Below are 21,153 nucleotides of genomic sequence, written 5' to 3' on the forward strand. Positions count from 1 at the left end.
TTTATTATTATTTAATAGTATACCAGTGTTAACAATAAAATATCTACACGAACACAAAGATAATACTGTAAATATTATTAGTATACGGTGTATAAAACAAGAATGCATAGACATGTTCAAAATGAACAAATAAGCAATAGGTTTGATAAGTGAGGTTCTCGGTTCTGAAACCTGCACATGTCACACACATGATTGAACATTACTGTAACATTAACAAGACAATGCGAATATTAAAAGCTTAACATAAAAAAACGAACAACATTTCATATCAGAACTGGAAGTTAATGAATGTGATATCAAAGGTTATAATTGAAAGATTACGATATGTATCCTTATATATAATATATAATATATTATTATATACATGTACATGAGCCATGGTTTGAAAAACCGGGCTAAAGTGTCGTCCCAGATTAGCCTTTGCGGAACGCACATGCATTATGCACAGTTTTCTCAGAACACGACTCAAATTATATACATGTATATGAGTCGTGGTCTGGAAAGCCGGGCTAAAGTGTCGTCCCAGATAAGCGTGTGCATTCCATACACGATATTTAGGGACTACACAGGATAATCGTGAACTCACAATTTACGCGTATCCGTAAATAATAGGCATTTTGTTATAATAAACAAGTTCAGTTCAAAAAGGCCTTGGTGAAGGGTTCGCAAAAGTGATTAACCATATCACAGTTTCAAACGGGTGTGCATCACCAAACACGGACACACACGTCACAATCAAAGCATTTTTATAAGGAGCTGAAAATCGTAACAACGTCGCAGGTCAATGATATTTACAAAAGGCAAGCAGCAAAAATGACACTCAGACAGATCATCAGAATGGAAGAAGAAGTACTTCCGGCGCCCAGAGTTGGTCTCGCCACAGTCATGTAGTTGGTATCACCGACGTAAACCTTCCAGATGTAGAAGTTCGGCTCATGGTGCTGCACGCCCCCCTCGCTAAACAGTTTATTCAGGCGGCTTGTCGTGAACCACAGGAAACCGGCGCCGTCGATCGCGAGCGTGTCCACCCACTGCATCCGGGCATCTGAAACGAACTCCGCGTGCGTCTTCATCTCAATTGAATCGAAACTTCCGGCGGCGCTTCCGAGATCCTTACGTACGTCCCATTTATATATGCCGTTCTCTCCAAGCGCCGAGTAGTACAGATTGTGGTTGCTTCCGTACGCCATGCCGTCGCCGGGGGAGACCTTCGTGCCTATCGTCCGTACGGCGGCTGCGAATTTGGCGTTGTCGCCTCTCGCCGATATCAGGACTGACGTTTTGATCTGGTGCAGGCCGACACCAGCAACGGAGCTGTAGTAGAGATACTGATAATCGGGGGACAGCGCGATGCCGTTGATACCGGTGATGATCGTCGTCGTTTCATTCCCAATCGTCAGATTCTTGTACGCAGCGTCCGCCACCATGTTTGGGTGGGTGTACGCCCATGAGAGATCCGTTTTATAGTCGTACACGACTAGCTTGTACGCCAGCGTGTCCGAGATATAGGCGTACCGTGCCGCGCCGTTTTCGAAGCCTAGAACGATGTCATTCAAGTAGAATCTGCCGACGCCCGTGACGTCCAATGGGAACGTGTACTTGTGGGCGATGGAGTGGCTGTTGATGTCGAATATGATGATCTTTGGGGGGCACGCGTCCTTGGGCACGGTGCTGACGTTACTCATGCTCTCACGATAACCTAGCAACGGAGGAACAACAGTAATCAGAATATGACAACATCGCCACCCCACTTGAGTGGAAGAGTGAGAGCTAACTCATATGGATGTAATTCCTAAACAACAAGCCATTCGTGTTTGTCGTACTTGATTTTTTTAGCATATGATTGCATAATGAACTTGTAAAAATGTTATAAGTAAACGTGTGCCCGTTATAGTTTGCCTTTGCTTTCCACGTATTTTTATATTCAGTTACTTGCAGTTACTATCTCAAATGACCCCTGCGCCCTAAGATAATACGTGTTTCATAAAAAGCCATACTTTTTGCCAAGTAAGAAGAAAACAAATGACATTTGATGTTTGGCCTTATACATGTACCACGAACGAGACACAATCCGACATGTCCTGGATTCGATCCAAATATAGGTCAAAATATTGCATCATATGTTTACATTTGATACTTTAATTGTTTATTTGTCTTATATAAGAATTTCCTTTCACAGGACCTATCCCATGTGCTTTTGTTGTATTATGTATCTGCGTAATTCTTTTACATGTGATATTCATCAACCTTTTTACATAGTACCACTTCCCAAATTGAATAGATTTTGCGCTTACATGATTTTTCAAGGAGTAATTTCACTTTGTTTAGAATAACGTACATGTATAAAAGCTTCAGTGCGCATTTTCACCTAAATTTGGCATGCACTTTTCGTCGATCTTAAAAAAAAAATCATACATTAAAATACTACCACCGCGCTAGTGTCCTTGTTTCGTGATAGCATTATTTTTAAGTACGCATTACCCGTTATTTAAATTCAAATCTAGAAAAAATGCACCTGTTAAAAATTGGATCTCGAAAATTCCAAAACATTTAACCCATTTATGCCTAGCGTCTAGAAAAAAAGACATTGACAAACAGCGTAGACCCAGATGAGACGCCGCAAGCAGCGTAGACCCAGATGAGACGCCGCAAGATGCGGCGTCTCATCAGGGTCTGCGCTGTTTGCTTAAAGGAATTCCTGTAAGAAATATTCTATATATAGAAAAAAATATACTAGACATTACAAATTTAGGAAATAAATTGATCCAATTTAGAAGGATGGGAGAGCCAACTAGGCATTAATGGGTTTATTCAACATCCTAATCAATATTAAAATACCAAAGTTGCTTGATGTGTTATTCACCAATGCCATAGCTTACCAGTGTCCACAATCCACATGTGACCAGCGTGCGGGTCCACTTCCATACTTTGCACGCGCTGAAGGGCGTCGCAATTCCACAACGTCTGCATCTCCCAGTTGGGGTAGGGTCGCAGCAATGTCACGTTCGATAGCGTCATGCTGGATGACGTCATATTGGGAGACGTGACATTCGATGACGTCATGTTGGATGACGTCATTTTCGGGGACGTCACGTTGACGAGCACGTTGAGCGTCGACGGCACGCCGGGACGAAGGCGCGGGACGGTGACGAAGACCTTGTCCTTGTAAAGTTTGATTCCGTTGATGGCGCTGTTGTTGGGGATGTACTCGCCGCTGGCTGTCTTTGCCTGCTTCACGGTGTCGTTGGGCCATTCATACTCGATGATATTCCACTGGTACATAACCTGAGGCATGGGGCTCTCAGACGCTACACAAGACGCGATGTGTATCCATACCACGCTGATCACGGTCACCGAGTATTTAATTAGAATCATTGTATTACGTGTAAGAAAATGTTAATATTTATATGAACAACAAACAAACGCACACACAATCCAAATTACAACGGTATCGTTTCAAAGGTTTTCTGTTGTATTGCTGCGTTATTACCTGAAACGAGCGACACCTCAAGGATGAATAACCGCTTTACGCACTCATGTATACATTCTTTCTAGTGTCCTAGTTTTTCAGTGACAATACCGATTTATTGAACCATAAAATACTTCAGCGTTCAACACAAATGCCATTCAAAACACCGCGCATTTGGGGAGCTGTTTTGCACTGATACTTGAGTTGAACTATCAAGGGTTTATATTTGTTTTGTTAAAAAAACACATGAGACGTAGCTTTAAATATCGGTCTCTTCTTGACTGGTTATTATTGTATTCTGTGATGAACATTTATTTCCAACTTTACTAGCATATGTTATTAATTCATAATATACAATTTTTCATCCGATTATTCAATGAGTAAACAAGTGTGAATATAAATTACTTTTTATACGCCCGTTTAAAAAAAAAGTGACGTATTATAGTTTCACTCTTGGCGGGCGGGCTGCGGGCGGGCGGCGGTGTCCACAGCAGTGTCCGCTTTCTAATTCAAAAAGTTTTCAACCGATCTTTACAAAACTTGGTCAGAAGTTGTATCTAGACAATATCTAGGTCAGGTTCAAATATGGATCATGCTGGATAAAAAACTAGGCCATGGGCCCCTTAGTGCATTTCAAGGATTAAGAATGGTGTCCGCTCTCTAATTGAAGTAGTTTTCATCCAATCTTCACCAAATTTGGTCAGGAATTGTGTCTAAATTATATCTAGGTCAAGTTTAAATATTGGTCATGCCCGGTCAAAAACTAGGTCACGATGTCACTTAGTTCATATCAAGCATTAAGCATGGTGTCCGCTCTCTAATTGATGTAGTTTGCATCGGATCTTCATTAAATATGATCAGAAGTTGTATCTAGACAATATCTAGGTAAAGTTCGAATATGTTTAATGCCGGGTCTAAAACTACGTCACAGGGTCACTTAGTGCATTTCAAGGATTTAGCATGGTGTCCGCTCTCTAATTGAAGTAGTTTTCATCAAATCTTCATCAAATTGGGTCAGAAGTTGTGTGGAAATGATATCTCGGTCATGTTCAAATATGGGTAATTTTTTTCATTGTCAGGTCAAAAATTAGGTCACTTAGTGCATTTCAAGCATTGAGCATGGTGTCCGCTCTTTAATTGAAGTAGTTTTTATCCGATCTTCAACAAATTTGGTCACACGTTGTATCTATACAATATCTAGGTCAAGTTCGAATATTGGTCATGCCAGGTCAAAAACTAGGTAACTGTGTCACTTAGTGCATTTCAAGGAATTAGCATGGCTTCCGCTCCCTTATTGAAAGTAGGTTTCATCTGATCTTCACCAAATTTGGTCAGAAGTTGTATCTGGACAATACCTAGGCCAAGTTCAAATATGGGTCTTGTCCGGTCAAAAAATAGATCACAAGGTCACTTAGTGCATTTCAAGCAGTTAGTATGGTGTCCAAAACCTTCAAACGAGCGTATCGTGTGACAGTTTGGCACTCTTGTTAATGTCCGTATATTTATGTTCACTGCACGGTCATACCCCAAGAGACTCCGAATAGGGATACAATAAATACTTAATGACAAAGGTTTGCACAAATAAATGCATTTCTTCAATAAAGTTGTATATCCATTAAACCCCCGTTTTTCTGACATAGTGTCTTATTTCATTTAACAAGTAGTGATACCACTTAGATAAAGGCAGTTTTTAGTTACAAAATTTTAAGAGACATACAAATGCAGTGAATGCAAGGTGATATGCTAGTTACGCGGATAGGTTTATACTGTAATCACAGGACCGATCTTTTATATCAAACAGTCGTTGACAGCAAACAACAATAGTGCCTTTGCAGTTTTGAGTTCGCAAACATAGCATAAACGTGAATTGCAGCTTGATCCGTCTCTATTATCTTGTGATCACATTATATTCATCTTTTTGACTATCATTGGCAGCAGACACATTGCTTTTATCATCGGCAGCAACCAATATCAATACTTTTATTAGAATGAGAGTGTATACTGGTTGACTCAATGGTTGACTTATGTGGGATGACTATGGACATCAAATATATAGCTTAAGGCTCATCAGTGTAAGTATGAAGTTTGTTTCTTATGATTTTATAATCAAGAAATTAAATTAATGTACCTTTCATTAACACATATTACTAGACAAATGAATTTTGAAACACTGTTTACGGCATATGCGAACAATGACAATATACTGTCTTTCCATAATATTACAAATCACTTGCCGAAATGGAAGAAGAATGATTTAATAGTGAAATCACTATTATAAAATATCAAGTATAAGAGCTCTTAATGACTCTAAGAGCTCAGGTCAAGATGAACTTCTCCCCTGCATTCTTTAAATATTCGCATACCTATTCGCATAACTTACCAATAATAATAATAGTGCATTTATTAAACCGAATATGTAATACATGCTGCTTTCCATCGGACTGGAGCTCCGCTAAAATAGTTTCAAGACATAACAATTGTGATCTTAACTGTCCTCAAAACTATCGAGGCATATAATTGTTAGATATACATGTATTCGGTTAGTTGTTAACTAGTGTTAACTAGTGTGATTACTACACGGTAATTGTTCTATGCTCACGCGTTTTCTAAAACACATGAAAGTCAATCCCGATCTCGAGCTGGTTATTCGACAATACATAACCCCTTCGTACTGCAAACTCTAATTTCCAAATAAATGCCCCAAAACGCGAGACGCTTTACGTAGGCTTAATATATTTTGAAACTATTTATTTATGTTAAAAACCGGCGTGATGGGGGTACAAATTGTATCCAATTATGCTAAATTTAATAATGAAAGGAGATTTTATTGTCATTTGAATAGAAAATTAGATAGCTAATCACACTGAAAAACTGCTGATTTATAATATTAAACCTGAAACCAACGTTTGTCATCTGGACCGAAATTAGAGACGATACGTGCATATTGTACAAAGGATTACGCTAATCGAATGCCTGTTCGAAGTCTATTCAGAAAAGTAAACCCAGGATATCATTTGTTTTAGTATAGTACATAATATCATAAATTAACCTTGCTTATCCCGTATGTACATTCCTACAATGAAACGGGGTTGGTTGTTATGAATGAGCTTGTCCATGAAACATTTAAATCAACGACTGCTCAGGGCAACTTTATAAACAATATTGAAAAGAATAATTGGCGCAAAATTTGTATAAAAAGCCTACATTACACTTATCATCCGTTGGAATACATATTATGATGCCCTGAGTTTTTAGCAATATATATATTTCCGAAATTAATAGCTTTATTTTAGCAGGTGCTAGATCGTGCGCAAGTAACGGATGTGATGTAAGGGAGAAGAATATTAACTGGTGTTCAAAATGGCTGCCAACGGCTGATTGTTCGATGTTGTCGTCCTAATTTTTGAAAGGGTTGTACCTTTACCATACTTATTCGTTATTATCCTTACGCTCAAGATGATCCACTGATACCTATTTGAACTCGGTATAAATTATGTAGACGCATTATCAATATTAAAAAAGGTATTGAAGATTTTATACACAAGTTGTTCCTGATTGTTTACGATTGACACAGTTAATTGTATGTGCATTTTTCAGCAGTTTTTATTGAGAGGTGGACTCAAGAACCATCATAATTTACCTTGCATGAACACCAGGATGCTTCTTGTAATGTAATATATGCACCAAATTCGATGACCAAAAGTATGAAATAAACCACTATATTGAAGTTTTATATTTTGTCTTTTTTAACAGACATATATTATGCTAAAATAAAATATTATCTTCATATGTATGTATTGTCTGTTATTAACATCAATATTCATTTGTTTGATTTGTCACACAACTTTTGTATTATTAAAAAGTAAAAGAAATTAAAGGCACTTAAGTAAAAATTAGTTATTCTTCAGTTATGTTTCAGACTTAACAAGGATATGTTGAAAGATTGGTACCGATTTGAAGATACGAAGCTGTGTAAAAAGTACTTGAAAACCATCGAAAGACCGAGACCGCGTAGTTTTGCAATAAGTTAAATATTACAACCTTAGTGATAGAACTTGCTTCATTTATTGGTGTTAGGAAAAGCTTTTTCTCTCAACGAACTAAATAAACAAACCATTTTATATTTATTTTTGAATTATGCAAACTAAGTGCGTGTAATTATACTAGTTAATATTTATGTTTTGTGTTTCTATGTTATTACTCATATTATTTTGATGCATATGAAATTTGATTGTGCATGTTAATAAATCAGTGGTGTTATAACAAATAACAATACAAATCGAATGATGCTTGTTTATTAAAGTTTCTTTAGTTTCCAATATCATGCACATATGTTTTTAATATATGTAAATATAAACTAAATTCATAATTACAGTACCTTATAGTAAGCATACATATATAATAGTGATTCGTTATCAACTTCATAAAAAAGTACAGCAGTATTTACAAGATTTAATCTGTCAATTTATGAAATTGCAAATCTCTCTATACACATGTCAAGACTGGTCAATTAAGGGCCGAAACATTCTAAGACGGCGGCATCCATGCTGATGATGTTGGTAGAGGAGCAGTCTACAGCCAAGCACAGATTGGTTAGACTGTATTCAAACAAATACAATATCTGGAGATACCAGTGACTTCTAAGAAAGACTGGATGACAACCAAGAACAGAATGGTGACGCTGGAGAGACAGATGGTGCCAGGAACAGACTGGAACAGGGGCACTAGGGGTAGCATCCCGAAATGCAGTCTTCGAGAGGGGACACCCAACAAACAGCTACAGAGTCCACAAACGAAAGACACCCCCAGAGTCTACCGAGAGGGGGGGGGGGGAGGATGATAGACTGACATGGACGGATATTATGGAATCGACACGGCCTGCTCAACCGACTTTGAATAGAGATGGATCGGTCACTTGTAAGTGCGGAAAGGTGTGCAAGAACCAACGCGGTCTACGCATTTATCAAGGGAAATTAGGTTGTCAACGTGTGAGGTCACAAGGACAGCGCATAGCCATCTTGGCTAGTGAGACGCAGGAGTACTCCAGTCTGGATTCAACCCACAGTACTGAAGAACTCTCCGTCCAGGAGACCCCACATGATGCCTTCCGAAATCTTGAGGAGGATGAGGACCCCCTTTTAGAGCTCTTACAGACTCAAAGCAGCTCTGAAGCAAGCCAGGCGACCGGTCCAGATAGACCACAGCAAGACACTGCCACTAGAACTAGGAAACCAAGGAGTAAGTGGCCCAAGGCTTCAGACAAGACATCATGGACCCAACTGGACGAGGACCTAGATAACATCCTCGAAGCATCCATTTAAGGACCAGTAGACCGGAAGCTGTCCACGCTCACAACCTTGATATATTCAGTAGGCAAGGAGAGGTTTGGACTATAAGAGGAGAGTGCGAAAGGAACCTCCAAGACCAAACAGGCGGCAAGTCCGCATCCAGAACTTGAGACGTGAACTCAAGCAGCTGAGACGAAGGTACTGTGCTAGTTCACCCATAGAGAGGATTGGACTTACACAGCTCAGAGATACAGTTCGGTCACAGCTGACATCATTACGGAAAGCCGAAAACAACAGAAGAAAGACACGGGAACGGGCAAAGAAGAGGGCAGCCTTCACAGCCAACCCATACAAGTTCGGCAGATCTCTTCTCGACAAAAAAAGATCGGGAAAGTTGGAAACTCCACTAGAGGAAGTAGAGAACTACCTTCATGTGACCCATTCTGACCCCAATCGAGAGGACGTGCTAGGAGACTGCGACCGAATAGATACAGCGAAGCAACCCGAAAAACAGCTGAATGCGACGGAACCAACGCTAGGCGAGGGGAAGGAAGCTGTGAAAAAGGCCAGAGCTGCCTCAGCGCCAGGACCCAATGCCATCCCGTACAAAGTGTACAAGATGTGCCCACTACTTCTCAAGCGTCTGATGAGGCTTCTCAAAGTAGTCTGGAGGAAGGGGGATGTACCAGAGGCTTGGAAAGAGGCAGAGGGGATATTTACACCAAAGGAACGCAATTCCAAGACGGTCAACCAGTTCCGAACGATCTCGTTGCTCAACGTCGAGGGGAAAATATTCTTCGCCATCCTTGCAAGAAGACTTAAATCTTTCCTGACAGGCAAAGCATACATTAACACTTCGTCCCAGAAGGGAGGAGTGCCCGGTTTCTCCGGCTGTATAGAGCACACCAGTGCTATCACACACCTAATAAGTGAGGCAAAGAAAGGGAGGAAAGATCTCACTGTAGTTTGGCTCGACTTTGCCAACGCAAACGGGTCCATTCCACACCAGCTCATGTATACAGCGCTCCGACACTACCATGTGGACGGCCACATACAGATAATCATCACCAGTTACTAGTACCTGGATGGAATCAAGCTCCGGTTTACTGTTGGTGACCATCTAACCAGATGGCAGAGGTTGGATAAGCAGGGCTTACTCTGCCATTCGCCAAATTAGCCAATGGCTACAAATTGACCTTTTTGGCTAAAGAAAATTCTATTTGGCTTCAACTTTTTCTTCATTAAAACCTTAAAATAGCCAAAAATAGAAGAATTTTGCAATAGCAAGGTGAATTTGGCTAATGAAATTTTTGAGCCAGGGGAAGCCCTGGATAAGGGAATCGTTACTGGCTGCACAGTTTCCGTGGTGCTCTTCATCATGGGGATGAACCTGCTGATAAATGCTGCCCAACGAGAGACACGTGGACCAAGGACAGAGTCAGGAATCTATCTCCCATCTAGCAGAGGCTTCATGGATGACCTCACATTGACGACAACAACACATGTCCAAGCTAGATGGATGTTGACAGCCCTGACGGATGTTGCTTCATGGGGAAGAATGAAGTTCAAAGCAGCAAAATCCAGAACTCTCGTCATAAAGAAAGGACAGGCAACAGAGAGGTTCAAACTCTACGTAAAGAACGAAGAGATTCCTTCCATAGTGACAAGTCCAATTAAATGCCTGTGCAAGTGGTTTGATTCAAGCCTACAAGATCGCGACAATGTCAAGAAGTTAGAGCAACAGGTAGAGGAGGGTCTCAAGAGAATAGACCGCTGCGGACTACCCGGCAAGTTCAAAGCTTGGCTCTACCAGCACGCACTGCTTCCAAGACTAATCTGGCCGTTGATGCTTTACGAGGTACCCAGCACAACAGTGGAAGCCCTGGAGAGAACCACTAGTCGACACCTCAGGAAGTGGCTAGGAGTTCCACCCAGCTTTACCAGTATTGGACTCTACGGTTAGAGCAACAAGTTACAGCTCCCGCTATCTTCACTGGTAGAAGAGTTCAAGACAGCAAAAGCAAGACTTGTGTTGACCTTGAGGGACTCTCCGGATGAGCTTATCCGGGAGGCAGGGATCCACACCTGAACGAGCAGGAAATGGTCAGCGACAGAGTCTGTGTGCCAGGCAGAGAACGCGCTCATGCACAAAGACATTGTCGGAGTAACTGCTGTTGGACGTGAAGAAATTGGTGCGAGTCTGAGGTCAGGAGAGCAGAAGAAAATGCCAGACAAGCATGGGCTATAGAAATGGGAGCGCAGGGGGCATGGACCACACGGAAAACCGCAGACAGGAAGTTGACCTGGGGAGACATCTGGAAGTATGAGCCTTTTCGGTTTTCCTTTCTTCTCAGTTCTGTCTATGACCTACTCCCATCCCCAGCGAACTTGTGCCGATGGGGACTCACAGAAGATCCAAAATGCAGCCTTTGTGACAGAGTAGGCACCCTAGAGCATGCCCTGTCATCTTGTACTACAGCACTGACACAGGGAAGATATAGATGGAGGCATGACTTGGTCCTCAGAAAGTTGGCTGACTGGCTAGAGAAGGAACGAAAGAAGGAACGTGGTGATTACCCCCGCCATGGGCACATCGCTTTCGTCAAATCGGGTGAGACCATGAAGACACAGAAACCAACAAAAGCATCAATTCTTGATGGCACGAGAGACTGGAAGATGGAAGTTGACCTTGGTAGAAAGCTTGTTTTCCCAAACGTGGTTCGGACGACCCTACGACCAGATATTGTAATGTGGTCAGAGACAGTAAAGAAGCTCGCCACCATAGACCTGACAGTACCATGGGAGGCAAGATGTGAAGAGGCCTACGAGCGGAAGAAGGCAAAGTACACAGAACTCATGGATCTGTGCAAGCAACAAGGCTGGCGTACTTGGCTATTTCCCGTGGAAGTTGGCGTTAGAGGGTTCTGTTCGCAGTCCGTGCACAGTCTGATGATAGCAGTAGGAACTACTGGCAGGGAGAGACAAGTGGCTATTCAGAGACTGAGACAAGCAGCTGAACGGGGCATCAAGCTGGCTGTGGCTAAGGCGAGAGGAGAAGAGCTGGAGGCAATCAACCAACACGCAGTGACTGATCATCACTGTGAGCCCACCGCTATCAGAATGTTCATGGAATTAAACGGGTCGAAACATTCTAAGACGGCGGCATCCATGCTGATGATGTTGGTAGAGGAGCAGTCTACAACCAAGCACAGATTGGTTAGACTGTATTCAAACAAAATAGAGTTTAAAAAGCATTACTCAATGATATTTGAACATTTACTTTTTCTGTTAACTGTTCATTAATCACTCCATAACACGTTTGAACATTGGTTATTTCTATTAGCTGTTCATTGATCAGGATAGTTCAAGTCTCAGGAAGGTCCTTCCAAAGATTCTTTCATCTCCTACATGTGAAGAACAAAATATAGAATGTAAATTTATGCAGGCAAAACAACTGTCAAACATTTTACATAATACAAGGTACACATCACACACCACATTTAAACTGACAACCAATCGAATCAATTCAATTTTTGCATTAAGTAATCATGTATTTTGTAATATCTATACACTAATTTGATAGTAATTTAGGCAAAACAAGTAATTCTGAATTTTAATAACTTGAATAATATGGCTGATTTTAAATGGTTTGATAATTTCAAAGATAATTTGAAAAATCATATATATTCAACTAAACAACTAAAATATATTATTATTATATAGATGAGCATGTGTAAACAAACAGATGGAGAATATTAGTAATCACCACAGATAAAATATGCCGAGACACCTAACAAACTAAGCGTTGGAAGGAAAGGAACAGTCTTTCGAAGCTTGTTTATCACGTCATATAAAATTATTTCCAACAAAATAGTTGATATGTTTGTAACTGTTATCAGACACTTTTAGTCATTCGCTGTTATACATTGTAGTGCGCGTGAAAATGCCCGTCTGATATGTTGTATCTATAGGTGTTATAGTAGTTGGCAATCCATCCATGGCTCACATCAACATATGCCAACCGATATCTTCAAATAGACAATTATCTTATATAAATAAAAACTGTTTAGTACAGTTCAATTATATGAATGTTAATCTTTGGTTACCTAATTAACTTAAAGGCAATATAAATAACAAAATCAGCTGCAGAGTGAAAATAATTAAATTGTATGTCCAGAGTTGTTTACCATATAATATATCAACCAACATGCAAAATGTAATAAATTCAATTCCTAAAACATCATCAAATACTGACTAATGTAGTATTGGTACAGCTGTATTGTCATAGTAGTTAAATTCTCCACACAGTAATTCAATAAATCAGCATCAATATACTTTTACCTACCCATCATAAACATTATAAATTGTGTTTATTGTGAACTAAAATATATAGGTAAATATAATACATGCGCTAGCAAACGTGAGTACGTGCGCACGTATTCACTAGTATGTTCGCACGTGAAAGCAAGACGTGAGCATGTAAACGCAATTTGTGCGCAAAAGAAAGCAATGCGTTCGCAAGTGTATTGAAAAAATGTTTCCGATGTCTTCTCTTTGTCATTGTTTAGTTTTGTTTTACTGCACAAATTATAGTAACACATCAATAATAAACAAAGCAAACCTAAACATGAGTATTTTGTTCGGATTTCCTTTTTTCAAATGTGTGTACTCTGACTTTTGCATAAACACCAGTTACGCAAAATGGGTAACTGTGCTCACCAGTTTTAAAAATAAGGGTAAATATTTGAAAAAAAAAAACAACACACCAGGAACAAGTTTCTCAGCTATGTATCATAGTTCTATAAAAATATAAAATCAATAACATGTTTTATTGATCATGAGATTTATTTTGCTTCAAAAGCCCTGTGTTTATTTGGCATAATCACACAGCTATCAGTAGAAAATTTTCTAAGCTATATATGAATATGATCTGATTACAAATACTAGAATGGCATTCACATTATATGTTAAACAAAGGGTTGCTAATTACGTATTAACCATCGGATAATATGATTTTAAGCAGATGATTTTGTTCATGTTTGCGGGTATATCAGAGCAAGACAATACTAACGTATTGCACATAGGTCTGCTAAAATAATATATGCTAATGTGAAACCATGTCAAGCTGCTTATTTGCAAAATTGTCATAGTTTTCTAAGAACATTAATTTCTGCTTTTTACAATTGGGGATATTTCATGGTCTAATACAATACAAATGAATAGATTAAGCGCTGAAGATTTGGCACTGGCTAGGAAATTTCAAATATGACTTGTGTTTTATTTTTATATTTTAATATTCGACCAGCGATAGAAATATACATTTATATCAGCCAAACTAATATGCGTACCGACATATTTATAAATAATACATAGATTATTTTGAGGTTTCGGAATTAAACGTCTTATTTGTATATTTTGCATGACGTTATTTCACGAACAATTTAAATCTAAAAATATTGGTAATTTGCCATATTGATTTAATAACACACTTAAATTCTTCACCCATCAAACGTATTTTTTCGTGACGTTTTCACACCTCTTATTGCATTTAAGTGTGGCAAGTGTTATTTAAATTATATTCCAAGCATTATATAACGTCCTACATACTTTGCTTGACGTATGAGATATTGGTCCTTACATTTAATGAGCGTGCTCACGTTTTGAAAGTAGATGAAACATAAAAACACTTGTAATACTTAGTTTTTATTTGAAGAATACCATTGAATAGACGAATTAGTAGCTATATGACACTGTGTTTAAGATGTTTTAGTAATTTATGCCTGCACAAGTTTCGCTTTTTGCTGTTGCTTTTTTAATTGAAAATCGAAAAGTTCCGATTATCATATTTTTTTATGTTGAATATTTATTTATGTTTAAATAACAAAATGTAGTCTTTAGCTTTTGGTTTTGTTTGATTTGAGCGAGAAATATATATCCTTAACGTAACTTTCATCGCTTCTCAAACAAATATGCGGAGTTAATAACCATGGCGAGCCAATTTAGCGCACCAAAGACATGTCACTAGATAAAATCTCAAGGTCAAAATTCAAGGTCATGTGGTAAATTGATTGGTACTTGATCCGGAGCGTTGGCCAGCATTTCAAATAAGCTGGCAAACAGTGACCGTATGTTGCTTGCAGTAATCAAGTGCCTATGCCAAAGGCTAATGTGAAACAGACACAAGATCAAAAATTTATAAAAATTATATAAATTTTCTTTATTAAATGTAGAATGTACCAGAATTACAGGATGGTTTATGAAGATTAAAATATGAATAACCTAAATCTAAATCTGACCCAGAAAAAGGAGGTACGTGAAAGATTAAATAGTTGAGACAATATATATATATATGTCATTCTTTAATTGTAAGCGCCTAATTGAAAAGCATCGTTTGACCCTGATAATTTAAATAATTAGACTGCGTGTACGCTTATGGTAACATATTGTGGTCAAACCATGAAACAAAGTTACGTGTAGACTGTTGCGTTTTCATAGGAAAATCCCAAATGTTTTGCATGATCGATCAAAGGCTGAGATCCTAGCTTTAATTTTCTTAGTGTTTGATGATGTGTAGTATTATTGTCCTGTTTTGAATAGGCGGTTGGTAACTCGTCTTAAATAAAAGACTCGAGGGCGGTTATTAGAATTTCTCTCATTGTAATGTTTCTAGAGTTTAAGTAGTCCTGTACTTTAAATCTTATATTATTCATGTTGTTTATTTGTTTTTGTTAACAAAACAACGTCTTTTGAAATACGTTAAACTTATGTGATGTTACGTAAATGAACAATCCGTTCGGTGTTATCTTTTTAAACAGAACATAATTACATGTATGTATACATCAACTTTATTCATATGGATCTCATACCGCTGGCAATAGAATTGATAAGCGACAATTAGCCACGCACACATATGCTGTAAATGTGACTATATTCCATCTGTAAAAGCATGATTTGGCAATTCAGAACCTGATGAGATGGGTCTATTCATTCAGGACCTGATGAAATGGGTCTATTCATTCAGAACCTGATGAGATGGGTCTATTCATTCAGAACCTGATGAAATGGGTCTATTCTTGATATGAGCGCTCATTTGGAGGACACATCTATCATTCTACTGAAGTACGTGACTCAGTGCGTTTGCGAGCTGTATGAGACTTGCACGAAATCGTGTGTCTTAGTGGAATTAATATCAAGATAAAAGCGTTGATTAATGTATACGAGAACAGTATACAACAAGGTATTCAAATTCAAGAATAAGCGTTAACATGAAAATAATTGCCTGCTTGATTGCCATCACCATCGGTAAATTTATTTGAAATGCTTTTGCAATATTGTATTGATTATGCTGCTTGTATATTAACTTAAAACAAATAAATTTCAGACGTTTAAACAGATGTTCATAGGTCTTATCAGTTGTTGCATGTTATGTTTATTAACTCTTGATGGTTGATGGTTTTTTCAACCTTCGAAAAAATGAATGGTCCTTAAGTGTTGAATAGACGCTTTCAAGGGGATTAAGTGATTTTCAACTTGCGATGTGTAGTTGTTCTATATGTAAAAGAAAAATTCGATGAAAACGTTTATAAATGATTGCAGTTACGATGGTTATTGCGGACCAATGCGTCACGCATGGTGATTGCAATGTGATGACGGCTTCCCCAACGGATGTGTGAACGGAATGTGCCCAAGTGAGTGTTTTGCAAAATGTAGATGTTTATTTGTAGTTTTCTACCGACACTATTCGTACACAAGATCTTAAATTTAATAGCAGTTCAAACAATATAGGTCTATTGTTACTTTTAGCATTGTTTGGTAGGATTTTTTTATACTCTTTTATTTGACAACAGGAAGCTTAATTTATCCTTCACACTATGTTAATCACAAACCGAATTATTGTAAGGTAGTTCATGGAGAACACAATAACACGTCCATTTCAATTTTCTTAGTGATTTATTAATGTTGATTTCATTTTGACACAAACGCTTTCCAATGTCCGTATGATATTCTGAACTACAAGATACATGCGGCGAAACGGCCGCAGCCCAGCTACAAAACAAATTGTGTGTCTTCCACCCGGCTGTTTGCGCGATACTCTCTAGGTACAAAAGTCAAAATACAGATATAAATAACTACACAGTCGATTGAAACGTGTGCAAATTATGATGGACCGTGTGCAAAGTCACGTGTCAAACAACTGCAACGTAAATATGACGTATGCAACGGACACACAAAGAATACATACGGAATTGACAGATGTTTTGATTAACAAGGTTAACAAGGACTCGTGTCCGGTACTTATTGACGTTTGATACCAGAGGCTATGAAATGTTGATCTATGCGTGACTGCCTTTTAAAGATTGTATGAAATTTGGTTCATTGCATTGATACAAATTTCGATTATTATATTAATTCAATAATGTCCCAAATATTCGTTACGTTATATTATAATTACAAACTTTTTTCAAACAGTAATTCTCAAACTTTGTTGTATTCTGGACAGTGTAATATATCATAAATTTTGTCTTATAAACTATTAGTGCAAATATGATACATTCTTTCATGTACATGAAACCCCTCTAAGAGTAAGCTTATATATGAAAACTATTCAATTTCTCCATAAAAAATGAACACACTTTAAAGTACCAATATTTCATTTCGGAGTTAAAAGAAAGTTTTTTGTAAACATGGACTGATAAAAAGCTTATATATTGAACCATTGGTAGAGTATATAATTAGCATATGGTAGCTATTTTGAACGTCAAATGTCAAGCTATAGAAGTTGATTATTATGTTAATTGAAAAAAACATATAACATCAAACAAACAATAATTATACATTGATTATCGTGTCAATCAATATTGATTTGACGCATCACATTCTGTAAAATCAGTTTATGATAGAATAAACAGCTTTAGGTTGAAATGAGACACGTGATGAAACATTTTTTCCTGGGTAGGACCAGTACTTGGTGTCTTTCGGTTGATCTAAAGCAATCTACCGCTTAAGGGATCAATACCGAAACCACCGGTCGCTTAGCGGACACCTTATCCATTACGCCGAAGCCACTGAACCAGCTTTGTATTCCAGTGGCCAAAAAACACAAACTTTTAAGATATAAGGTCTAAAAGCTTGGCAGATATAACACGTTCTTTCATCAAGCAACGAAATAAGATTTTACTTGAATGCTTACTTTTTATTTAAATACTTGTAATATTGTGTACACAATAATTCCATATATTTGTTACAATACATGGTCATTAAATAGCTAAGCTTTTTACCGTAAATGAGGTAGCACCCGTTATCATTTTAAATATGCAAACGCCATAGTGCCATTCGATCATTTTCATATCATGCTTTTGTATTTTCTTCTGTACTCAAGTAAATATAGGTCTGTTTATTTGATTATATTACAGTAAATTATTTTACTTGAAGCGCTCATTCAGGCTGTGTCCTAACATTTCAGCTAACACATTATGCGCCACCCCGATGGACTGCAAAATCATCTCGTATTTAAATTGCCCCCGAACGTGGCAGTGTTCGAATAACAGATGTCAGTGCTCCTTAGCAATCGGGTGATGCTCTTTGTGATTTGCTGTTACTTGTGTATATTTTAATTAAATACATTGTATAAGGTTCAACGAATATCGTTTGTTCTTGTTTCTTTGAACCTTGTCAGTGTGAATGTTGTGTTGTTATTTTATACACTGAATCGTACTTTTAACGCAATGATGACGTTTTTCATTTATCAACTCATTTTGTCATATTTGAAATAGGAGTAAACAAATACTTTTAATCATTTCCATGGAATCTAAAATTATATTTAAATTTAACCATGAATTGGAGAAAATCATTTAACGATGTAACCGGCACTAAAAACGTATCCGTTCCATGTTGCTCATGAATGTTAAATCATCGCTATGATGACAGGTTTACACGTGTGTCTCATTGAAAACCCATGTTATCTGATATAAACCACACAAATATAATACAAAGAATACACACTGTTACTCGATGTGCTGCGATGTCTCTCCGTTGAGGTTTCGTATGATCTTAAGCTTCCGTTGCTCTGAACATTCGTGGATTATCGAGAAATGGCGAAAGCAGGTATTTAGCTACGACTGCATATTCCGTCAACTGTGTTTATCAAAGAGTTATGTTTATTTCGTCCACGTTTTGTCTCACTTATTCTAGGTTAGCTGTATGCTACGATGCGCATACCACAGTGACTAAATCGGATAGGAACGTCGTATATTTAATACGAATAATGTCGGGTATAAACTGTTAAAAACACACTTCAAATAACAAAAAGTACATGCATGTAGCCGAGTAAGAGACTTCTTTCATACAAGTACTCAAAGCAATCAGTAAACAACTAGGTATGTTTATATTTGATGAAAGGAGTTTAAAATAACATAACCTTTATACGTGGACAAATGTCCCCACCCATTAAAAAGAGTCCGCATGTCGTAATAAATACGATATGTTGTAATAAAATTGTTACACATGTGAAAAGTAAGAACAAGTGGACAAAGATTTTCCTGCAGGTTCACCTGACATCGTGATACACTTATTGTCGAGGACGTAACTTAATGACACAGATTTTGACCGCTCTTGATAAAAATTAAAATATGGTCTACACACTTGTAGGTTTTTTAAGCATTTGACCTGGTCACTTAGTTTGTTTTTTGGAAGCACTTGACCCGTATTCAACTCGCGTACGATATTATCAATATCGACATTAGTTTCATCAAAATTAAGTAATACAAAGGACCTTTAAGACTTGAAAAAACTTTTTTTTTTCAACCGAATGAAGTGATGAACTAGGTTTTTGAGTCATTAATTTGGACACAACATTGGAGACAACGTTTTTTTTCTGAGATTCGACTCAGCGACCTTGTTATCTCAACGCTTTTCGGAGAAAAAGTGGACAATTATGCAGTTATCTCCGCTGCCCGTTCGTCCGTCCGTCCTGGTCACTATCTACTCCTTCACTATAAGCACTAGAACCTTGAAACTTACGCATATGGTAGCTATGAGCTTATGTGCGACGGTGACGAAGACGGAATTTCGATCTGACCCCTCGGTCAAAAGTTAGTGGGGTTGGGGTGGAGCCGGGTCAGAGATTTTCCTGCGACCGCGCTTCGAAAAAGGCTTATAACTACTGTGTCCATTCAGATATTGCTTTCATATTTGGTATGCATGTGTATCTAGACAAGACCTTTCCATGCGCGAATTTTTTTACCCCTATGACCTTGACCTTGAACTTAGGGTCCGCGTTTAGATTTCGAAATCTATTATGTGGTTAACTCCCTCATCTGTCCGTCCTGGCCATTATCTCCTCCTACATTATTAGCACTAGAACCTTGCAACTTACACAAATAGTAACTTTGAGCATATGTGCGACAGTGCACAATTTGGAATTTCGATCTGACCCCTGATTCAAAAGTTATGGGGGTTGGGGTGGAGCAAGGTCAGAGATGTTCCCTCATTGTTTAGGTTATTTTACATTAACTTCTTCATTTCTACACCGATTTACTTTAAATTGATACTGAACATCTCTTATGACAATACGGTCAATCTCAACTATGCATGGCCCCATTACCAACCCTTTGGCGCCCCTGGGTCAAACATGCGGTGTGGGTATACGCGTCGGCCTCTGCCGCGCCATTTCTAGTTTTTAGGATGCTGTGTGACCCAGCTTCAAACTATTGAAACTATAAGTATCAGTCATAGTATCAGTAGATTTAATTATTGTATTTTATGTTTATTAACATTTTGCGTCCCGGACAATGTTGGGAATTTGATGCGACGTCGAGTAACGCCGTCGCAAACGTCATATACACGTACATCTTTTTGTTATTATTGTTTTTATATTGTTATGCCTGGAGAAAGACCGCCATTAAACGTAAAACACACTGCTATCATTACTTATCCATTTAAAGTAGACACACAATATGATTTTAACGCAGATGATTTGTTCATGTTTGCGGGTATATCAGAACAAGACAATACCAACTTATTGCACATAGGGCTTCTAAAAATAACATATACTAATGTGAAACCATGTCATGCTGCTTACTGGCAAAATTGTCATAGTTTTTAAAGAGCATTAATTTCTGCTTTAAACAATCGAGGATATTTCATGGTCTTACACAATACAAACTGAATAGATTAAGCGCTGAAGATTTGGCACTCGTAAGGAAATTTCAAATATGACTTGTGTTTTTTTTATAAATATTTCAATATACGACCAGGGATATAAATATACATTTTTTATCAGTCAACCTAATATGCGTAACGAAATAATTATAAATAATACAAACATGATTTTGAGGTTGCGGAATTAAAAGTCTTATTTGTATATTTGTGTACGCCGTTATATAACGAACAATACAA

General features: G+C 38.0%; 2 protein-coding genes and 1 long non-coding RNA gene across 3 annotated transcripts; 2 read left to right on the forward strand and 1 right to left on the reverse strand.

Moving 5' to 3' along the window:
* On the reverse strand, positions 1-3,648 carry LOC127871323 (protein yellow-like). Its single transcript, XM_052414130.1, has 2 exons — positions 2,880-3,648; positions 1-1,699 (listed from the first exon to the last, which is right to left on the reverse strand). Exons 1-2 carry the CDS (start codon positions 3,373-3,375, stop codon positions 792-794), a joined length of 1,404 nt encoding a protein of 467 aa, XP_052270090.1. The 5' UTR covers positions 3,376-3,648; the 3' UTR covers positions 1-791.
* Positions 3,649-8,141: 4,493 nt separating this feature from the next.
* Positions 8,142-9,835, forward strand: LOC127865138 (uncharacterized). The gene is made up of 3 exons (XM_052405027.1): positions 8,142-8,279; positions 8,557-8,778; positions 8,843-9,835. Exons 1-3 carry the CDS (start codon positions 8,142-8,144, stop codon positions 9,833-9,835), a joined length of 1,353 nt encoding a protein of 450 aa, XP_052260987.1.
* Positions 9,836-15,637: 5,802 nt separating this feature from the next.
* LOC127865317 (uncharacterized) lies at positions 15,638-18,439 on the forward strand. The gene is made up of 3 exons (XR_008042584.1): positions 15,638-15,994; positions 16,354-16,445; positions 18,221-18,439. It is a non-coding gene; the product is annotated as an uncharacterized LOC127865317 (long non-coding RNA).
* The last annotated feature ends 2,714 nt before the right edge of the window (positions 18,440-21,153 follow it).

The sequence above is a fragment of the Dreissena polymorpha genome, chromosome 1 (assembly GCF_020536995.1).
Source record: "Dreissena polymorpha isolate Duluth1 chromosome 1, UMN_Dpol_1.0, whole genome shotgun sequence".
In the NCBI taxonomy this organism is placed as follows: domain Eukaryota; kingdom Metazoa; phylum Mollusca; class Bivalvia; order Myida; family Dreissenidae; genus Dreissena; species Dreissena polymorpha.

What these genes read in the sequence shown, in the direction of transcription:
- LOC127871323 (XM_052414130.1), bottom strand. Translation starts at nt 3,375, where the DNA reads ATGATTCTAATTAAATACTCGGTGACCGTGATCAGCGTGGTATGGATA. An exon ending in CATGTGGATTGTGGACACTG is followed by an intron (nt 1,700 to 2,879) that starts GTAAGCTATGGC and finishes CTCCGTTGCTAG; the next exon opens with GTTATCGTGAGAGCATGAGT.
- LOC127865138 (XM_052405027.1), top strand. Translation starts at nt 8,142, where the DNA reads ATGGTGACGCTGGAGAGACAGATGGTGCCAGGAACAGACTGGAACAGG. An exon ending in AAACGAAAGACACCCCCAGA is followed by an intron (nt 8,280 to 8,556) that starts GTCTACCGAGAG and finishes CTCTCCGTCCAG; the next exon opens with GAGACCCCACATGATGCCTT. An exon ending in ACCTAGATAACATCCTCGAA is followed by an intron (nt 8,779 to 8,842) that starts GCATCCATTTAA and finishes TATATTCAGTAG; the next exon opens with GCAAGGAGAGGTTTGGACTA.